At 34.9% G+C, this 20,763-nt stretch overlaps 1 protein-coding gene across 1 annotated transcript; it reads left to right on the plus strand.

The window, feature by feature from the left end:
* Positions 1-6,938: 6,938 nt before the first annotated feature.
* On the plus strand, positions 6,939-20,763 carry LOC111997513 (polyribonucleotide nucleotidyltransferase 2, mitochondrial). The gene is made up of 16 exons (XM_065765160.1): positions 6,939-7,346; positions 8,446-8,601; positions 8,710-8,880; positions 9,947-10,072; positions 10,193-10,354; positions 10,537-10,656; positions 11,300-11,437; positions 12,762-12,924; positions 14,289-14,414; positions 15,149-15,279; positions 15,592-15,811; positions 15,917-16,000; positions 16,846-16,925; positions 17,535-17,678; positions 18,626-19,378; positions 20,117-20,763. Exons 1-16 carry the CDS (start codon positions 7,014-7,016, stop codon positions 20,219-20,221), a joined length of 3,012 nt encoding a protein of 1,003 aa, XP_065621232.1. The 5' UTR covers positions 6,939-7,013; the 3' UTR covers positions 20,222-20,763.

Raw genomic sequence — 20,763 nt, forward strand, 5'->3', positions numbered from 1 at the left:
GTTATGACATCCCCCCAACTCGCTCTACAAAATAGCAAGTTGTCATCTACAAAAAACAAGTGAGATATCTTTGAACCAATCCTACATAGAGAGTAACCCTAAATTTTTCCTTTGTGCGCCGCATTATATATTAACCCATTAAGCCCCTCAGAACATAACAGGAAAAGATATGGTGATAAAGGGTCCTCTTGTCTCAAACCCCTAGATGGAACAATATGCCCCCTAGGCTCCCCATTCACCATGATAGAAAAAGAAACAGTACTCACAAATTTTCAAATCCAACCAACCCATTTTTTATGAAACCCCATCCTTTCCATAATTTTTATCAAAAAATTCCACTTAACCCTATCGTAGGCTTTACTCATATCCAATTTCATTGCCATAAAACCATGTTTTCCAGATTTCTTGGTTTGCATGTGATGTAAAGTTTCGAAATATATTATCTGAGATAGCTTTATCTGCCTGAAAGGCACTTTGAGACTCAGAAATAATTAATGTCAAGATTTTTTTAACCTATTTGCTAGCAATTTGGATATTAATTTATACAAAATATTACAAAGAGCTATAGGTCTAAGATTAGAAACTTTTTTAGGACTCTTCACTTTTGGAATAAGGGTAAGGAATGTGTGGTTCAAACTTGATGGTATTTTTCTGGCATTCAGACAATCCAATACAGCCTCAAATACTTCATCTCTAATGCTTTACCAGTATTGCTGATAAAAGAGTGGAGGCATCCCATCCGGTCCCCGTGCTTTCAATGGTGCCATTTGATTTAGGGCCAAATCAACCTCAGCATGTGTAAACTCTCCCACCAACTCCCTATTCATCTCCTCCATTACTACCACCCTCGTGTGCTGCAATACCTCCTCCATGTTGCACAGATTTGAGGTTTTAAAAAGCTCCTTGTAAAAATCTTCCAACAAGCCTGCCACATTATCATCACCCATACACATTACACCCCTCGAATTTTTCAAACCCAAAATCCGATTCCTCCTATACCTTTGGGAAGCTCTATGATGGAAATACTTCGAGTTTTTATCTCCCTCTTTCATCCAATGCGTTTTAGAGCGTTGTTGCCATAATTTTTCTTCCTTTACCAATAGTCCTGCTAATTCTTTCTCAATTGAACCAAGGCAGTCCCATCACCTTCATTTATCATAGCTCTCTCTACTTGCATCATTTGCTTCTTTTTTTCCGCTATATCCCAAGTGATATTGCTAAAACAAAATCTACTCCACTTTTTTTAATTTTTCTTGGCACCTCTCTACCTTCTTTACCACCTTACCCATCAGCAAATCCCCCTCACCCTTACTCCATACCGCTGCCACCATATCGTGACACCTATCATCCTCAAGCCAAACTTGCTCAAATCGCCATGGCCTATTTAATTTTGCAGGTACCCCATTCGGATGGGTGAGAAGTGGTTTGTGATCTAATGAACCACACTCTAATACCTTAACTTGTGCAACCGGGTACATATCTAGCCAATATGTGGTTGCCACCCCTCTATCTAACCTTTCCCACACATAAACATCACTTGCACACTTCTTAAACCATGTATATCTACTTCCCACAAAACCCAAGTCCATCAGCCCACATTCATCCAAAACATTACGGAAAGTTTGCATTTGAAAGTAAGGACATAACCTGCCACCTTTCTTTTCCAAAGACTTTGTAATCTCATTGAAATCACCTGCAACAAGCCATGGAACTGAGAACCAATTATGTAAGCTTCTTAACAAATCTCATATTTCCATCCTCCTTTGAGTCTCCGGAGCACCATAAAATCCGGTAAATCTCCATTCATCATCCTTCCCTTTATTTATTAGAACATCGACGTGATTTAACCAAGAAGATTCTACATCCACCATAACATCCTTTTTCCAAAAAAGGGCTAGACCACCCCCCAAAAGAAACTTTGAAACTCCAAAAAAATCCCTCATCTCCAATTTTTCTTTTATTCCTCCTAGCCTTGCATTAAGCAACCATGTCTCGGCTAAAAACACAACCACAGGATCTTGTGCCCGGACTAAGTCCCTGAGCTCTTGAACTGTCTGGCAATTCCCAAGCCCCCGACAGTTCCAACATAAAATACTCCCTTGGCGGGGCTAGACACCAGCCTCCACCAATTCATTGTTTTGATTTTCCTCACCTCGAGTGACTATCCTCTTCTTTGGTTGAGTTTCTGAATCATAACAAGTTGTTTGCTTACTCCTTTTTTGTCCTACCACCACACCTAACGAATTAGTATGATCAGACCTAGTCTTCTAAAGACAAGTCCAGGTATGACCTTTTTTTTCGGGTTTGAGAATTTTGAGTCTCATCCTTGCACTCCTTTGCCTACTGGATTTCAATCTCATGCAAGTTTGATAAGTCACACTTGTTGCACACACCTAGGGCAAAGATGTTAACAGGTTTGCCTAGATAAGTTTCTGCTTCTCTCTAATTTTCTGACTCAGCCTTTTTTAATCCAACATCACCCTCCTTATTTACTGACTTAGCAGTTTTTAATCCACCATCACCCATCTCAACATAACGCCTGGCTTGATTAGTAGGGCAATCATGTGGCATTCCCAACAATATAGTCAAGACCCCATAATTGGATAATAGCTCACCCTTATTTCGTGCATCCAAACTTTCATGCTTTTCTCCAATTAAATCCCCCAAATCCCGCTTATCCTTTCCTAAACCAGCTGTGTGATTAATACGAGGAGCATTTATTTTTTGGGAGAAATCCTCACCCGCATTAACCTCCAACCTTTCATTGGGAATTAAATTTGAATTCAAACCTGCCATCAATTGGTCTGAAATGTATGCATTGATGCCCTCTCCATCGGTTTTAGATTCCATTGGAGCAAGATCCACCACCGGCTCCGCCCGTGCACTAGTTGCCCCTTCTGTATGTTCATCAGTCTTCCCTGAACCACCCGCTGTTTCTTCCTGTAAACCTAACTTATCATAGGAACCAAGCACATAGATAACCTTCTAAGTTGAGGGTCTGTATGGTGGCGCTTTCAGAGATGAGCTAAATTGTTTCTGATCATTCGTGAGAGTACCTTTGCTCTGAATCCATAGTGGGCAATCTTTATCGGCATGAGTAAACCTCCCACACCAATAACATAAGTTTGGAAACCTTTCATACTTGAAAGCTACCCACGACTTCTTTCCCTCTTCAAAAGTTACTAATCTCCCTCGACACAACGGCAGAGAAATATCCAATCAAATTCTCACCCTGAAAAAATTGCCCCCCTCCTCTGTTTTAGCTTTAGTAGAACGCACCACCTCCCCTACATTCCCATAGATAGTTTCGGCCACTTTTGTAGACATATAATGGATGGGAAGATCATGCACTTGTACCCAAAACATTGCAGTCTTAAAACTCAAGGACCGCAGTGGAATACTCTTGTCATACTTTTGAATACACACTAAATGTTTATCGAAGCTCCATGGTTGACCCACCTCAATCCAATTAACTTCACGTTCGTCATCAAACACAAACAAAACCTTATGGTCATTCAGATTTCTAATCCTAAAACCATCATTACATCTCCACAATAATTTAAAAGTCCTACCAACGACCTCCATGTTTAAAGCTCTAGGAGTGTAGAACTTTGCCACTAGAATAAACTCATTCAATTTTGGAGCTTTTGGTAGGACAATGCCAGCATTCTCCTTCTTCGACAAGGTGAGTTTACCCCAAGATCTTGCGAGTTCATCCATAATGTTGTCCCCACCATTTGCCTAATCTAACCTATGCGACTGTTTCCCACAAGCCCAACAATAAAACCCCACAAGCTCCTTAGCACTTGGGTGGACTGAACGCACCTACGAAGAGGGACAAAATTTTCCACAGCCTAAGAGAAGATGAGAGCCACCTTTCTTAGCAATAGAGAAACTTTTTTTTAAGATATATATAGATGACTTGGAATGAAATTTAGTAATATTATTTGGATGTTTTAAAATAAAGAAATTGAAAGGAATGAAAATTAATGGAATGTAAATAGCTTTGTTTGAGAGTAACATAGAGGGAAATGAATGGAATCATTTTATGACAATATTATTATTAGACTCCCTATTTTAAAATAAATGGTTGAATATATAGGGGTATTTTGGAAATTTTAGTAAAAAATTCATTAAATCTAATTTCATTTCCTCTAATTCCTCCAAATTTTAGGAGAATGAAAATTTGAGATTTTAAGAGAATAGAGAGGAATGAGTGTTCCCTCCTACCTATTCCATTTCCTCTCACTTAAATTCCCAAACAAGGGAATGAACTTTCCATTCTCTCTATTAAAACTCCCAAACAAGAGAATGGAAGAATATTTTAAAATTATTCTCTTCATTCATTTTCATTTCATTTCATTTCCTCCTCCCAAACGAGGGCTTAAGGTTTGTTGTGAAAGTTTTGTTGTGAAAGTTTTGTGAAAATATTGTGAAAATAACATTTTTCTTCTAATTTTTATTATAAAAATTAAAAATCTTACAAATTGATTAGGCAACAAATGTAATGAATGTGACTTCATCAACATAATAAATAAGTATCTAAATTATTTTTATTACAATTTGTGCATTGTGACACATTTGTTTGTAAAATTTATGTAGTAAAAATTTGTAATATCTATGATATCACTTTTTAAGTTTTAAACACAAATCGTGAGTTCTCAAATGCAAAAGTTCATTTTCGTCAAATAAAATACTTGGATTTGATTTTTGCTTATACCAAAAATCAAGTGGTATCTTGATAAGAACGTATTTGGTCTTGAAGATGTATGATAATAAGTTAATAACTGACTTTGAGTATAAACCAAGCCTACTAAGAATAAGAGAGAGGATCAAATAAGTTGCGACAAGGCTTAATATATGTCACATTAGTCATGACCCTCCCATAATAGGGCTGTAAGTGAGCTGAGTAGGATCAGATATAAAACATTTCAGGATTGTTCACTTAATTTATTGCTTTGAATACAAGTTAAGTTTGAGCTCACCGCCAAATTATATTACATGTTTTTTTATTTTTTTAATAAATAATAGAAGTTTTATTGAATATGAAAATGTACCGTAAATTTACAATGATGAGCACAAAGTAGACAAAAAGAAAAGAAAAGTAGACAATCTAAAAGGATATTGGAACTCAAATTGGACGTACAATGGTATAAAACCCATGCCTCAACTAATCAAATAAAGTACAAAATTGATGAAGAGATCTTTCAACGTCCTTAAATGTATGATTATTCTAATCCTTCCACACTTACAACAGCAACATTAAGCAAAATGACACCAAATTCCATATATCTAAAAAATATTTTATAAATCAATGCCATTTAAATAAAATAAATGATATACATATATAGTCTTTATCATCACCCATTGAATTTCAAACATTGTAAACACTTCACTTCACAAAGCATATGCAACCTTGCAATGGAGCAAAAGCCGATCCATCGTTTTTGCACTACACCAATGCATATCACAACGTGAACTAAGCGTAAACCTCTCTTGATTAGGTTATCAACCGTAGTAATCATATCTTTACATATTCAAACTTTGTTCATTTTCTTATTAAATAAGCTCAAGCTTGTTCATGAGTTAATTAACTTATTCTTTTGCTATATATATATATATATATATAATAAAACCATGACAAATTTCTTTTTTTACCCATTCACTTATTCATTCTATAATTTAATATATAAATTATATTATTTGAATTAATTAGATAAAAATATTATATGAAGAGATCTTTCAACGTCCTTAAATGTATGATTATTCTAATCCTTCCACACTTACAACAGCAACATTAAGCAAAATGACACCAAATTCCATATATCTAAAAAATATTTTATAAATCAATGCCATTTAAATAAAATAAATGATATACATATATAGTCTTTATCATCACCCATTGAATTTCAAACATTGTAAACACTTCACTTCACAAAGCATATGCAACCTTGCAATGGAGCAAAAGCCGATCCATCGTTTTTGCACTACACCAATGCATATCACAACGTGAACTAAGCGTAAACCTCTCTTGATTAGGTTATCAACCGTAGTAATCATATCTTTACATATTCAAACTTTGTTCATTTTCTTATTAAATAAGCTCAAGCTTGTTCATGAGTTAATTAACTTATTCTTTTGCTATATATATATATATATATATAATAAAACCATGACAAATTTCTTTTTTTACCCATTCACTTATTCATTCTATAATTTAATATATAAATTATATTATTTGAATTAATTAGATAAAAATATTATCATGAACTTATAAAAATTATATTCACCAGCCTTATCTTTTTTTTTTTTTAACATATTTTTTACCATGAAATGGACAATTTATATTAATAATTATTAATAAGCTACAAATAATAATTTGATATCTTATAAATTTATTTATAAATTTATACCATCCAATTTAAAGTTTATATTTGCTCCCCAAAAAAAAAAAAAGAGTCTAAGTTACTTTTTTAACATATGCTATTATTTTTGAATTGAATACGAGGTAACATTACATTTGTTTCTATGAAAAATTTTGTGTGAACATAGTTTTTCGTATTATCTAGTATTTGGTATTATTATAAAAAATGAGTTAAAGGAAAACTATTTTTAATCAATATTAAAAGTATGATTTATTTTTAGGAATTGTTTTCACTAAATTTTTAAAAAAACAACCATATTTCACATAAACTAAATAATAAAAGTTAAGAAATTATTTTCTAATTTATTTAAAGTAACTATCAAATATAGAAAAATGGTATAATTTTATAAAACATTAACATTGAAAATAACAAAAAGATAAAACTGTCCTTGGTTCATTTCCAAGCCTATCCCAGACAGTGATTCATAATTTCTCGTTTTATATTTTCTAGTGTCTACTCTTAATTTTTAAACCCTTTTTTTCTAAAAAGAAAAAAACAAAACAAAACAAACAACAAAATTCTTAAACCCTAAACCCTTCACTAACTCACTAACTCTCTTACTCTCTCACACGCACAGACTCAAAAGCCATGGCGTCCATGGCGAGAAGAGCCCACCCGCTCCTCTCCAACATTCCACACTTCCTCACATGGCGGTCCCTCGGCTTCCGCACCATTTGCTGCGGTCGCCTCGGCTTCGCCACCCAGTCTCAGCCCGACCCGGACCCGGTCGTCGCAGGCACCAAGGTCCTCGAGACATTCAGGGAGGAATTCGAGATTGGCTCGCGACTCATCTCCTTCGAGACTGGTAAGATCGCTCGCTTCGCTAATGGCTCCGTCGTTATGGGCATGGACGAGACCAAAGTCCTGTCCACCGTCGCCTCAGCCAAAGGCGACGCCGCTCGCGATTTCTTGCCACTCACAGTACCATTTCTCTCTCCCTCTCTATCTCTCTCTATTTGGTTTGGTTTTTTTGAATGCATATATTGGTTTATTTAGTTACTGTGAATTTTCACTATAGGAAAAAGGAAATGAATATTATTTGTGTAAATGTGATTTTGTTTTACTTGTTTTTTGGCAGTGGAAAATGATGTTTCTTTTGAAATTTTAGTTCTTTTAACTAATTCTAATTTAATTATTCACTTTTTTATGTTGTTTTTGTTTGCTGAGCTATTGGTTTGGTTTTGTTGAATGCACATTTAGGTGGATGATTTTTTAGTATTTCTTATTGGTCCTAGGAAAGGGAAATGGATATTAGGTTTAGAGAAATGTTATGCCCACAACATTTTTACAATAAATCCTAAGTGGCAAGTTGTTACTGATTATTATTGGTGGGTAAGAAATAAATTTAAGTAATGGATTCAAATTAGAACTAGTTAATAACTTACCGCCCTATGATTTGTTGTGGAAGTGTTGTGGATATAGAACTTCTCTTAAGTGTAAATGTAGTTTTATTTTATTTTTTAATTTGTGGGGGTAATGAAAGAAATAAAGTTCAGGTGTATATGTATATTTATTTGGAATTATGGACATTCAGGTTTTTGTCTGATTTTTGTTGTTGTTGTTTTTATTTATTTTTATTTTTTTTGGTTTTTTTGTGTTAAGTGGCACTGGAAAATGACTTTTGTTTTGAAATTTTAGTTCAATTTACTTACTAGAAGGAACGAGAAAAGTATTTATTATAGAGTACAGAACAGGGACATGTGGTTTTGGAGGTGATTTTGTTGTGAGTGAAAAAAAAAAAAAGGATGTTTCTTCTATATTGGAAGAGAAATGTCCTAAAGTTTTGCTGCTAGTCATGTGGTTTGGAAAGAGAAATCTAAAGCCCTTGATATGTTACATTTCTTTTTGATGATAATGCCATATTTGTAAGATATCTATGTTGCTGTACTATCCCTAGATTGATGTTGTTTGTACTTTATATATTCATTTAGTAAGATGATGCCTCTACAATCCTTGCGAGTGAATGTGTTCAGTGTGTTTGATCACTTTGTGTGTCTTACTGGATTTTGTTTTTTACAAGGTTGATTATCAAGAGAAGCAATTTGCCCAAGGTGTTATTCCAAATACGTTCATGAGGAGGGAGGGTGCTCCAAAAGAGCGTGAACTTTTATGTGGTCGTATTATTGATCGACCCATACGACCCCTATTTCCTGCTGGATTTTACCATGAGGTTCAGGTATGTTGTCACTATTTTGGTTGGTTAAAGAGCATTTTGCTAGAGTTCTCGTTTGTAACTTTTTTTTTTACTCTTAATGTATATCCTTTGATATTGCCTGATTTATAGGTAATGGCAAGTGTGCTTTCCTCGGATGGAACACAAGATCCTGATGTAATGGCAGCTAATGCAACATCTGCTGCTCTTATGTTATCAGATATTCCCTGGGGGGGCCCCATTGGAGTGATACGCATAGGGAGGATTTCTGGGAAATTTATTGTTAACCCAACGATGGATGAGGTAAGGCTCAACCTCAGATCATAATTGTCATTGATGGATTCCTGTACATTCTGTTTTCTTGAAGTATCTCTTACATTATTGTCTTGAGGTTGTTTTAGGTCACAACATTAGGGTTTACTCAATTTTATTTTCTTCTTCCAAGTTTGCTGATCCTTAGAGACTTACTTTGAAGCCAGTCTATTTGTACAGTTATAGCTGTATTGCATATGTGGTAAAATTTGAAATTTCATTATTTCCTCATTTCTTTCTTCATTTTATTTTTTGTTATTCTTGAATTTTTATTACCACATTGAAAGATAAATTTACAATTAGTCACTTCCCCCAAGACAAGAAATAAAGAAATCGTAAGTTATCTCAAGGGCCCTGACTGCCAAAACTGACAAAATATAACTTAGTTCATGCTGGTAGGAAATAATATTGACCTTTGCTCTGTTGCCTGAGTGTCATTTGCACCTATCTCAAACTCTTAGTCTATGCTATTCGCTTTGAAATGCAATTCCACTATTTTTTTTTTCTTGTTTCCTGGATAATCAATTCGTTTTTATAATCGATTCCGGGAACTCATTGCCAAAGTTAACCAGTCTTATATTATTATTTCATAAAGAATAAATTTCGTTGTTTGGTTCTATAAATGCAGAATAATATAATAAATGCTCTTGCTGGTTGATAAAGTATCATATAACTAAAACATATTATATATTATATGACATTATTGACACCCCCTAAACTTTTATTTTAGTCTCCCCCACCCCCCCCCCCCCCCAAAAAAAAAAAAAAAAAGGCCAATTTAACCTCTTTTAAATTGAAAATGAAGGGGTCTTACTCCAACAATGTGAAACTTTAGGGGGGTCTATTTGTTACAATACCAAAGTTTATGTACTCAAAAAAGAAGAAGTTAAGGATTCAATTTGCTACAGTTCTAAATTTTGTGGGCAAAATTGGCTAAAATTAAAGTTTTATTGAAACTATGTGATTATTGGTATTATCAATAAGGAAGTCTATGTTCTCTTTAGATAAGTAGGTATCCTTTCCCATCTTCTCATTTGCTTTTATTTGTTTCCTGCAGCTTAGCTTAAGTGATCTTAATTTAATATATGCCTGTACAAAGGACAAAACTTTAATGATTGATGTGCAAGCTCGTGAGATCTCAGAGAAAGATCTAGAAGCTGGGTTAAGACTAGCTCATCCTGAGGTGAGTCATGAAACTTGTAGAAAGGTTCCACTATATATATGTGTGTGTATATATATATATACACACATGTATATATACGTATATTAATTGCTACTTAGATGCTTGACTTTGATCATTCAGGCAGTGAAATATCTCGAACCTCAAATCAGACTGGCTGCTAAAGCTGGTAAGCATAAGAAAGAATATAAATTGTCTTTGATTTCGGATAGAACGTTGGAGAAAGTTGGTAATTTGGCTGAAGCACCCATAGAGTCTGTTTTTACGGATCCTTCATACGGCAAGGTACATACCATCTCTGTTTATGGTAAATTCTATGATTTTGGTGGATTTATTTTGCTGCCCTTTCTCTCAACACACACACAAGTCTGTGTGTGTTTGTATCTGGGTGTGTGGGAAGGTATGTTGATTTTACCATTGATTTTTTTTTTTTCCTTTTTTAATTTCATGTTATGTATTAAATCCAGTTTGAACGTGGAGAGGCTTTAGATAAGATTACACAGGATGTTAGGAGATCACTTGAAGAAGAATGTGATGAAGAAAGTCTGAAAGTTCTACCCAAGACAGTAGATACAGTGAGGAAAAAGGTATCCCATGCCACTATAAATTTCTATAGAGATAAACTTATATTGAGATCCAGTAGGTTAATATCTCTCACATGCTCTCTGAAATTCTTCTACATTTTTATCATATCAGTGCCTCATAATTACTGATTATGATATGCGTAATGCATTTACCTTTCTTTTCTCTTTCTTGGAAAGTTCTAGAATAACTGCTTCAGCCAATTGAATGCTTATTCAAGAACACATTATTCTGTCTTCATTTATTTCAAAAGTTGATTATACAGCCAAGTATATCTGTTATTTTGTAGTTGATATGTATGAAAACCTTTGGAATTGTGAATTGGGTGATAGTATTAATGGCACTGATTTTGGTGTGGTCAAGAGACTTGTAGCTCAATTGGCACCTTCTCGTGTTTTCAAAGGAGATGCCTAGAATTCAAATGCCTCCTTCCCATTGTAACTATCGAATTAAAACACAAACACACACACACACACACACACACACATATATTGTGAAATGCACATGGAACAGGCAGTTGGATTCTTTACTTGGAGCTATAGGCCTAAGGTTTCTATTCTTTTGTTATGTATCTGTTCTACGTTTATGTTTATCCCGCTGTTACATCTTTGGAGGTTAGGAATTATTTATATTGTATAAATATATCAGGTTGTACGCAAAAGGATTATAAATGAAGGATTTAGAGTTGATGGGAGGCAACTTGATGAAGTGAGGCCTGTATATTGTGAAGCTGGTAGTTTTCCTATACTGCATGGGTCATCAATTTTTAATCGTGGAGATACTCAGGTGAGTATAGATGCTTTGGTGGCTTAAGAGTTAGATACTTGCGCTCTAATTGTTTTGGTGTAAAATTATTTCATTGAGAAAATGTTTTCGGTGGAAAACATTTGCTCAGAAGATGACCTGTTTTCTTGAAAATGATCCCGAAAACTTTTTATGCTGTTTTGGCACACATGGAAAATCATTAATGTTACATAGAGGTATGGTGGTGGCGAATTTCTCTTTCTTGGAAAGTTCTAGAATAACTGCTTCAGCCAATTGAATGCTTATTCAAGAACACATTATTCTGTCTTCATTTATTTCAAAAGTTGATTATACAGCCAAGTATATCTGTTATTTTGTAGTTGATATGTATGAAAACCTTTGGAATTGTGAATTGGGTGATAGTATTAATGGCACTGATTTTGGTGTGGTCAAGAGACTTGTAGCTCAATTGGCACCTTCTCGTGTTTTCAAAGGAGATGCCTAGAATTCAAATGCCTCCTTCCCATTGTAACTATCGAATTAAAACACAAACACACACACACACACGCACACACACATATATTGTGAAATGCACATGGAACAGGCAGTTGGATTCTTTACTTGGAGCTATAGGCCTAGGGTTTCTATTCTTTTGTTATGTATCTGTTCTACGTTTATGTTTATCCCGCTGTTACATCTTTGGAGGTTAGGAATTATTTATATTGTATAAATATATCAGGTTGTACGCAAAAGGATTATAAATGAAGGATTTAGAGTTGATGGGAGGCAACTTGATGAAGTGAGGCCTGTATTTTGTGAAGCTGGTAGTTTTCCTATACTGCATGGGTCATCAATTTTTAATCGTGGAGATACTCAGGTGAGTATAGATGCTTTGGTGGCTTAAGAGTTAGATACTTGCGCTCTGATTGTTTTGGTGTAAAATTATTTCATTGAGAAAATGTTTTCGGTGGAAAACATTTGCTCAGAAGATGACCTGTTTTCTTGAAAATGATCCCGAAAACTTTTTATGCTGTTTTGGCACACATGGAAAATCATTAATGTTACATAGAGGTATGGTGGTGGCGATGGTAGCGTCGTAGGTATGGTGGCAATGACGGTGGCAAAGTGGGCTACAGTGGTTGTTATCACAGAGGAGATAGAGGTGGTGGTGGCATGGCAATGATGGTGGTGGCCTGAAGAATTGAAGGGGTGAGGAGGGCACAAGAAGATACTTTCTGGAAAATAAATTTTCCGCCAAAACAAACGGAGCATTGATTTTGGAAACAGCAACAAGAAAAACTGAAAATTTTACTACATTTGTGTGGTTAAGAGTTATGGGCCAAGTATAACATAGCATTACTTATAGGTTCTCTGTACTGTAACACTCGGAGCACCTGGAGATGCTCAACGCTTGGAGTCCCTTGTCGGTCCCCCAACAAAGCGCTTCATGCTTCACTACAGCTTTCCACCATTCTCAATTAATGAAGTTGGCAAACGTGTTGGCCTGAACAGGCGTGAAGTTGGGCATGGTAAAACAATTTACACTTCCTATTGTTGTGTGTTGTCAACACAATTTATATTAAGATTGAATAGATGTGATTAATTTGTTTTATTTACCTTATGGGCATGCATTTAGTTGTTGCTCAAGTTCTTTTCATGCTTCTTTAGTTGTTTTTTTTTTTTTTTTTTTTTTTTTTTTTTTTTTTTTTTTTTTTTTTTTTTTTTTTTTTTTTTTTTTTTTTTTTTTTTTTTTTTTTTTTTTTTTTTTTCTTGCTTTGATCTTAACTTAGTTAATTTGGATCACTACAATTTTGCTTATTCCTGGTTCTGCTAATTTATAGTTTTATACACAATATGTATGTATATTTTTTATTTATTTTTAAATAATATGTATCTCTATTTTCAGAAGACAGAGAGTAACATTACAGCATGAAATAGGGTAGAATTGCTTTAAGTATCTACCTGTTTGAATACAGTTTATATGAATTTATGATTGTGAGATCACCACTGCACTGTTTCACGTTTGAGCACAAAAAGTAAGAACCAAACACCTAATGGGAATAGAGTGAACCAAGAGCGGTAATTGGGTTATCTTAGGAGTAGTCTTTATACTTCAAGGACTGAACCAGATTTTGACCATACATTTGACTCAAATCCTGTCCAACCCGCTAGGTCAAGGATTTTAACTTTAGCTTGAATGGAGTTGGCCTGCATGAAGCCAAGCTTTAGTGTGTGTGTGTGTGTGTGTGTGTGTGTGTGTGTTTTTTTTTTTTTTTTAATGAAGGGCACACAGAATGACACAAGCCAAATTCATCACTTCCTTGGATATTGGATTGGTGTTCTGTTCTTGAACTCATCTCGATCTTAAGAAAGAACTTGAAGCATTCAAGATATAGGGGATGATTGAAGATTGCTTGAAACTTCTTATATTTGCTAAAAACTAAAAGTCATTTTCCCACCAATTAATGGTTGCATTTGGAAGATCACATTATATCAAACTTCAGAAGTCTAGTGATGTAAAAAATTCAGACCCTTCTGATAATTATTTAAGCCTCTCTCTGATATTGCATTCCCCCTTGGTTTTTTGTTTGAAAGGGGAAAGAAAATCACAAAGCAACAATTGGAAGCAGGAGTATCATCCCACTTAAAAGAAGTTTTCTGTTTCTCTTCTCTTCTTCTTCAATTTATGTGAGCTATTGTTACATACACTATTTGCTACTTGACATCAGACTATTTTATTGCCTGGATTCCTTGGTTTTCTGACCCAATGATTTCAATGAAATGCACAATATTGTTCAACAACATAAAAATGCTTGCATCTGGAAAGAAAATTGTAAATGAAGAAAATGTTAGAAAAAGTTTAGCATAAAGCAGTTTCTGGCACTTCTTGTAGGAACTCTTGCTGAGAAAGCTCTGCTTGCTGTGTTACCTCCTGAAGATGATTTCCCCTATACGGTCCGTGTCAACTCAGAGGTCATGGCCTCAGATGGTTCAACATCAATGGCTACTGTCTGTGGAGGTATTCTTTTCCACCTGTCATAGTAGTAGTAACTCTTCCATGCTATTTTTTACTCCTAACTTTTGGTTATTTGCTTGCAAATTGAGGAATTAATTCTTATTCTAATAGGCAAATTACGCGTGTAGAGTAATTATGTGTTGGAAGTAGTTTGTATCATGTTGTGTTTGTAGGTGGATCTTCATTTTGTTTTATTCTATCTTTGATTGGAAAGTTTCACATGCACGTAGTGGGTTTTGAACCCATGACCTCACCTTTCATTTTATTCTTACGAGGAGAGGACGTGCCATTTGACCTATAGTTTATTGGCTTCTGGCATGTAGCGTAATAATGTGTTGGAAGTAGTTTGTATCATGTTATGTTTTAGGTGGCTCTTTATTTTGTTTAATTTTATCTTTGATTCGTAAGTTTTACATGCACCTAGTGGGTTTTGAACCCATGACCTCACCTTCCATCTTATCCTTACAAAGGAGAGGATGTGCTATTTGAGCTATAGTTTATTGGATTCTGAGGTGATCTTTACTAATCCCTTCCTATAACCCTCAAAATCATCCATGACAGAATGTCAAGTTTGTGTTATGAATAAATATTTTGCATGATGCCAATGCCCATTAGGTCAAATGTCATTTCATGGCGTTTCCAATAGAGATGTCTAGGGTTTAAATCCATTATTCCCCACTTAAAATGTGTATAAAAATAAATATATTGCATTATATATAAAACTTCTCATTTTGTAGGTAGTATGGCATTGATGGATGCTGGCATTCCATTACGCGAACATGTAGCTGGTGTTTCAGTGGGTCTTGTTAGTGAGGTTGACCCAGCAACTGGAATGATTAAGGATTATCGTATATTGACTGATATTTTGGTAAGACTTCCACTTGGCTTCTTTGAGTCATATACTTATGCATGGTGGTTATCTGAGCTGAATTCTTTTTGATACTGTTGTTTTCTTAAGTTAAATGTTTCCAAAAGGAAATAGAGAACTTTACTTCTCATCTTCTAGATATTATAATAAATAATTAATTTTCTTTGGGACTTTGAATTGGCCCATTGGTCTTGTAGTTTTTATTTTGGGCTTTTGAGTACCAATATGTTTGAGTTTCAACTATTCTGTATCTTAACAATTGGCTTGTTGCCAAGTTGTGTTAAGAGTTTGTTATATCTTGGATTTCCCTAGGGCCTGGAAGATCATCTAGGTGACATGGACTTCAAAATTGCCGGCACACGAAAAGGAGTTACAGCAATTCAGTTGGATATAAAACCTGCTGGAATTCCTTTAGATATCATTTGTGAGTGTTTAGAGCCTGCATATAAAGGTCGTCTTCAAATTCTTGACCATATGGAGCGGGAGATCAATGCACCACGTACTCAGAATGAAAGGAATTCTCCTCGTTTAGGTTGGATTTTCCCCTTTAATTGTGTTTTTGGGTTTGTGTTTAATTAGTTCACATTACTGTGGCGATAGTACTTTTTAAGCCTGAGAATTTATTGTGATGATGCAGCTACCCTGAAATTCAGCAATGATGCCCTACGCCGCTTGATTGGGCCTCTAGGAGCTTTAAAAAGAAAGATTGAAGAGGAAACAGGTTGATACATACTTCAGAATACCTTATTCATTTTTTTTTTTTTGTTTGGGGGGGGGTGGGTTTTGGGAGCCAGGGGGGTTGTGTATTCTCTTATTGATTTCATGAAATAACATACACAGCTGGGGGCATAGTTTTTCTTTTCTAAGGTTTGTCTCAGCCTTCCTCATGATAGTGATATTGGTACTGTTCTTCAAAGTGAAAATGTCCATGACTTCAATACTTCTTTTTGAGCAAAGATCCATGCCATTTCTCGCTCTTGATGCCATTGAAAAGGAACTTAATTTATCCATGTTTTCATGCTTTTTGCATGGTTTGCAAGTTCTTGACACCAAAATTCTCTGCCTTCATAATTATATTTCCATAAATAGATTGTATCTTTGTTGATTAGTCCTTATAATATTTGTTCTTCCTTTCAGTTAACAAAATCTACTCTTCTTCATAAGCAGCCTTGCACTTTTGCTGTTATCACTTATTTGATTAAATAAACTTTGGTACTGTAATTTTAATTTATGATAGTTGATTTTTTCTATTAGATGTATTTTATATATGTAACAAGAATGAACTAGTGTCTCATTGGCAGCTATGAAAGAAAATAGACACTTTTAAACATATTTGAAAGTTTTTTTTTATTTTTTTTTTTATATATATATATTTCTAATATATGGATATTTATTTAAGTCACTGTTGTATTTAAGATAGAAAAACCATCAGCTTTGTTTGATATACTTGCTTAGCTAAAGATTTGTTTTGATATTGCTATACTGAGATTATGAGAATCAATTCGTTGTTGTGTTAACTTATGATCACCTATCAAATTATCATGTCATATGCCTGCCATTATCCAGGTGCACGAATGTCTGTAAGCGATGGAACACTTACCATAGTTGCTAAGAATCAAGCTGTAATGGAAAAAGTATTAGAAAAGGTAAATCTTACTTTTAATTGAAGCATTACATTTCGAATTTGGATTGAAAATGTGGGGTTTTTTTTGGTCAGTAGTGTGTGCGTGTTTTTAAGTAGGTTTTCAGTTTAATGGATAACAGAATCTGTTCCAGTAATAATTGAGATTTTTCTTCAGAACTTTAACAGTACTCCCTCAGGGAGAATAAAACAAACGAAAACAAAATGATGTTCAGAGAGAGAGAGAGAGTAGAAAATTAAAAAATTTCTTCATCAGCTTCCTTGTGATTGTTTGGCTGTTGTTTTTTTTATTTTTTATTTTTTTATTTTTATTGAAACAAAGTTTGATGACTAACTCATGCTTTTTAAACAGGAATACAACTCTTGTTTAAGTTGGTTCAGTTCTGGGTACTTTTTGAACCTGTCTCTGACTATAGTCAGATAACCCTAATCTAGACTGGGCCAAACTTCAAAATAAAACTGAACCAACCGAAACTATTTTGGGTCAGTCTCCATGTGGAAATAATTGGCATAACATATACTTTTTCCATGTGGCTCATGGTTAGCCTGTAGTGATGACATATGTATTTCTGCTCTGTGTTTGGTGCCTTAATCATTTTATTCTGCTGTGCAGGTTGATTTTATTGTAGGCCGTGAAATTGAAATCGGGGGGATCTATAAAGGTGTTGTAAGTTCAATAAAAGAATATGGTGCATTTGTGGAGTTCAATGGTGGCCAGCAAGGCCTTCTACACATTTCTGAGCTGTCACATGAACCGGTATGTTAAATGGATGGATTAGTGTTTCTTGTGTCCCTAGTGCTCATTGCACTACATCCCCATTGTAGCTCCCTCTTTTTCTTTTCAAGTGGTTTGTTTGCTCTGTTAAATTTTCATTAACTGAGCAGTCTCTGTTATAAATCTAATGTATAATTGCTTGAACCCTTATTATGCATTTCACTGTTGGTATAAATTAAGTGATTCTACCTTACGATGGGGGTTGAAAAGGAATGGGAATTTTGATGTTCACTCTTTTTATGATGCCTTAAGGGGCCCCTGCAATAAGATTTTCCCATGGAAGAGTACTTGGTTGTTAAGACCCCAAGGAGGGTTGCTTTTTTTGTATGGACGGGGAAGACCCTTACTTGTGACAATCTTATTTAGAGGATAATCGTGGAGGGAACATAATCGTCGTCCTTTTGAGGTTGAGGAAGTTTCAGGGATACAATTGATAGAGCCGTTTGCTAGATAGTTGTTTGACTGGTCTCAGGTGTAGGGTTTCACTAATAGTAACTCATTTGAGTTTTTTGAATCATTATCTTTCTGTACATGAAGTAGTCTTGTAAAATAAAATTACTTTTTTATAAAAAAAAATATATTTATAATGGGATTTACAAAATTTGAAAATAGGTAAATCATCAATTTATTACATGTATATTTTGAAATTGAATTTCATATCAGTATAATTGATTGCTCTAATCTCTTGATTTAGTTCAAGTAATCAGTTCCTTGATATCATCTTCAATTTGTGGAAAATGTCATACTTTCCAATACTTTCATTATACCGGTTTGTAAACAGTCATGGGAACTCTTATTCCACTTAATAATTTTGCATATAAAGATTATTAGCATCAATACACACAAATAGCATCAGGAATTCTGTATTGTTGCATTTTCTAATGTTATTATTTGTTTCTTCATTAATTTTACCTCTTTCCTTTAATCAGGTCTCTCGGATATCAGATGTGGTTTCTGTTGGCCAGCAGCTTTCTTTGATGTGCATAGGACAGGATGTTCGTGGTAATATTAAATTATCCCTTAAAGCTACTTCACCTCGACCAGGAGCCGACACAAATAATGTGGTGGACGGATCTGTTCCACCTGTGAAAGAAGAACCTAATATATGGGCATCAGTTGGGGATGTCTCTAATGAACAAGAGAATGAGAATTCCCCATTAGAGGAGTTTTCAGGGAGCAAATCCGAAATGAGTGGGGTAAACCCCTCTACTTCCTCAATATCACCAATTCTGATTAGAAGCGCTGCAGAGTGCGAAGAAGAGGAAAAATCTGCTGCTTTGAGTCAGAATCCCAAGAGTGCCACTAGTAATGTTGGTGCTTCAAAATCAAATTGCAAGTCGAAAAAATCGCCTCCTGAGGATCATGCAAATGAGTCACCATTTTCTAATTCTGGTCTTTTTCCAACTAAGAATGTTAAGAAGTCAAAACGTGTCTTGCAAAAGGAAGGAGAGATAGATTTCAATTCTATCCTCAAAAGTCTAGATGCCGATGGGAACAAGCACAATTCATCCCACACACATACTATGAATGGCTCAACTGACCAGGAGGATGAAGTTGAGGCTCCTATAACTGCAAAAAAACTGAAGATTGGAACGAAAGTTACTGCCAAGGTTTATCAAATTCGTGCACATGGGTTGGTCCTTGATTTGGGTGGAGGACTTCGTGGCATGTATCGGTTTGAGGTACATGTTGTCTTGTTTTAATTTTGTAGTAGCTTGATCCCTTTTTTTTTTTTCTCCAGTTTTACCCTCAAATGTACCTCCCTTCTTCCCACTCCATTTGGAATCGAGAAAGCCCTTTTTGTTAAGCCTTTTGGCTTGGTTTCATAAATCTTATTTAGCCAGGCCCTATATAGGCCATAATTTTGCTAAGTTATATGCCATCATGTCTTGTCTCACCAGCTGATAGCCCTTCTGCACCACCTCTCCCCCTGAGTAGTGCTGATTAGCTGGTTACATAATTTGACCAACCTCACTTCTTGTCATCAATTTGTGCTACTGCCAACTTTTCATGGATATGCCATATTTCAATTTTGTTGTTTCATTTGCCTTGACAGTCATTAATCTCAACATCCCATTTTGCTGATGGTAGGCTGGTCATTGCTTCCTCTTTCCCTCTATAGGTTTTATTTATTTATTTTGGGCATACAAAAACCATACAAGTTGGAATGAAAACAGTTATATTTTCTTTCCCAAACTCCTACCCCATCCAAAGGATGATTTAAGAAGTGTGTCTGGAGCAGCTATGGGGCAACTAGCAAAGAAACTGGTTTGTTGTTGAGCTTTGAAATGACAAAAAATATAAATGCCCATTGACCAAGAGAGAATGCAATTTTTTTTAAAACATTTGGGTCATTGAAAATTTCTTTCTTCTTTGAAATTGGTGTGTTTATTTAAAAATGCCTTGTTTTTGCCATGCAGACTGATGGAAAGGAGGACTTTGAGGTAGGTGATGAGTTAAGAGTTGAGTGTTCAAGCTTTTCTAGCAAGGGGATTCCAGTAGTATCTTTGGTGGATGATCAATAGTATTATGTCAGTGACTCTTTTATAAATGAGAACAGCAAGATAAATGATTTAAAGGCGTTCCTGTACGAGTTGGGATATGCTAAATTTTGGCAAATTTTTTTTTCTGGAGAGTGCAGACAGAAGAATTTTGCATATCTTCTTATATTCTGATGGGAAAGGAGACTCAGCAAGATTCTATGGCCTGCCTAATCAGTAAGAATATCAGGAATGCAGGCACTTGGTTCAAGTTCAATTCTATGGGAATGCTTTCCCAATTTCTGCGACCAGATAACAGAGTTGTGTTTTAGAAATACAAAACACATGATTAGGCAACTTGACCTAAAGTCCTGATTAAGTAGGTAGGTATCTTTTCTATGTATCTTATTGTAAATTTTGGTTTCTGTTTGTTAGTGATACATTATAGCTACCTTCAACTCTATCAAAAGGGATGACAAAGTGCATATATCTATAGAGAAAACAGAGGAATATTACAAATGATGATGGTTTTGACCTTTCAAACAATTTTGTTCTTTCTATGGTAAGTTCATGTTGTTTGTTCTTCA

This window comes from Quercus suber, unplaced genomic scaffold (assembly GCF_002906115.3).
Source record: "Quercus suber isolate HL8 unplaced genomic scaffold, Cork oak 2.0 scaffold_611, whole genome shotgun sequence".
NCBI classification, from domain to species: domain Eukaryota; kingdom Viridiplantae; phylum Streptophyta; class Magnoliopsida; order Fagales; family Fagaceae; genus Quercus; species Quercus suber.

Bases quoted from the DNA above. Each gene is read 5' to 3' on its own strand.
- LOC111997513 (XM_065765160.1), top strand. From the start codon at position 7,014: ATGGCGTCCATGGCGAGAAGAGCCCACCCGCTCCTCTCCAACATTCCA. The intron at 10,657-11,299 runs GTATCCCATGCC...TAAATATATCAG, and splicing joins TAGATACAGTGAGGAAAAAG to GTTGTACGCAAAAGGATTAT. The intron at 16,926-17,534 runs GTAAATCTTACT...TCTGCTGTGCAG, and splicing joins TGGAAAAAGTATTAGAAAAG to GTTGATTTTATTGTAGGCCG.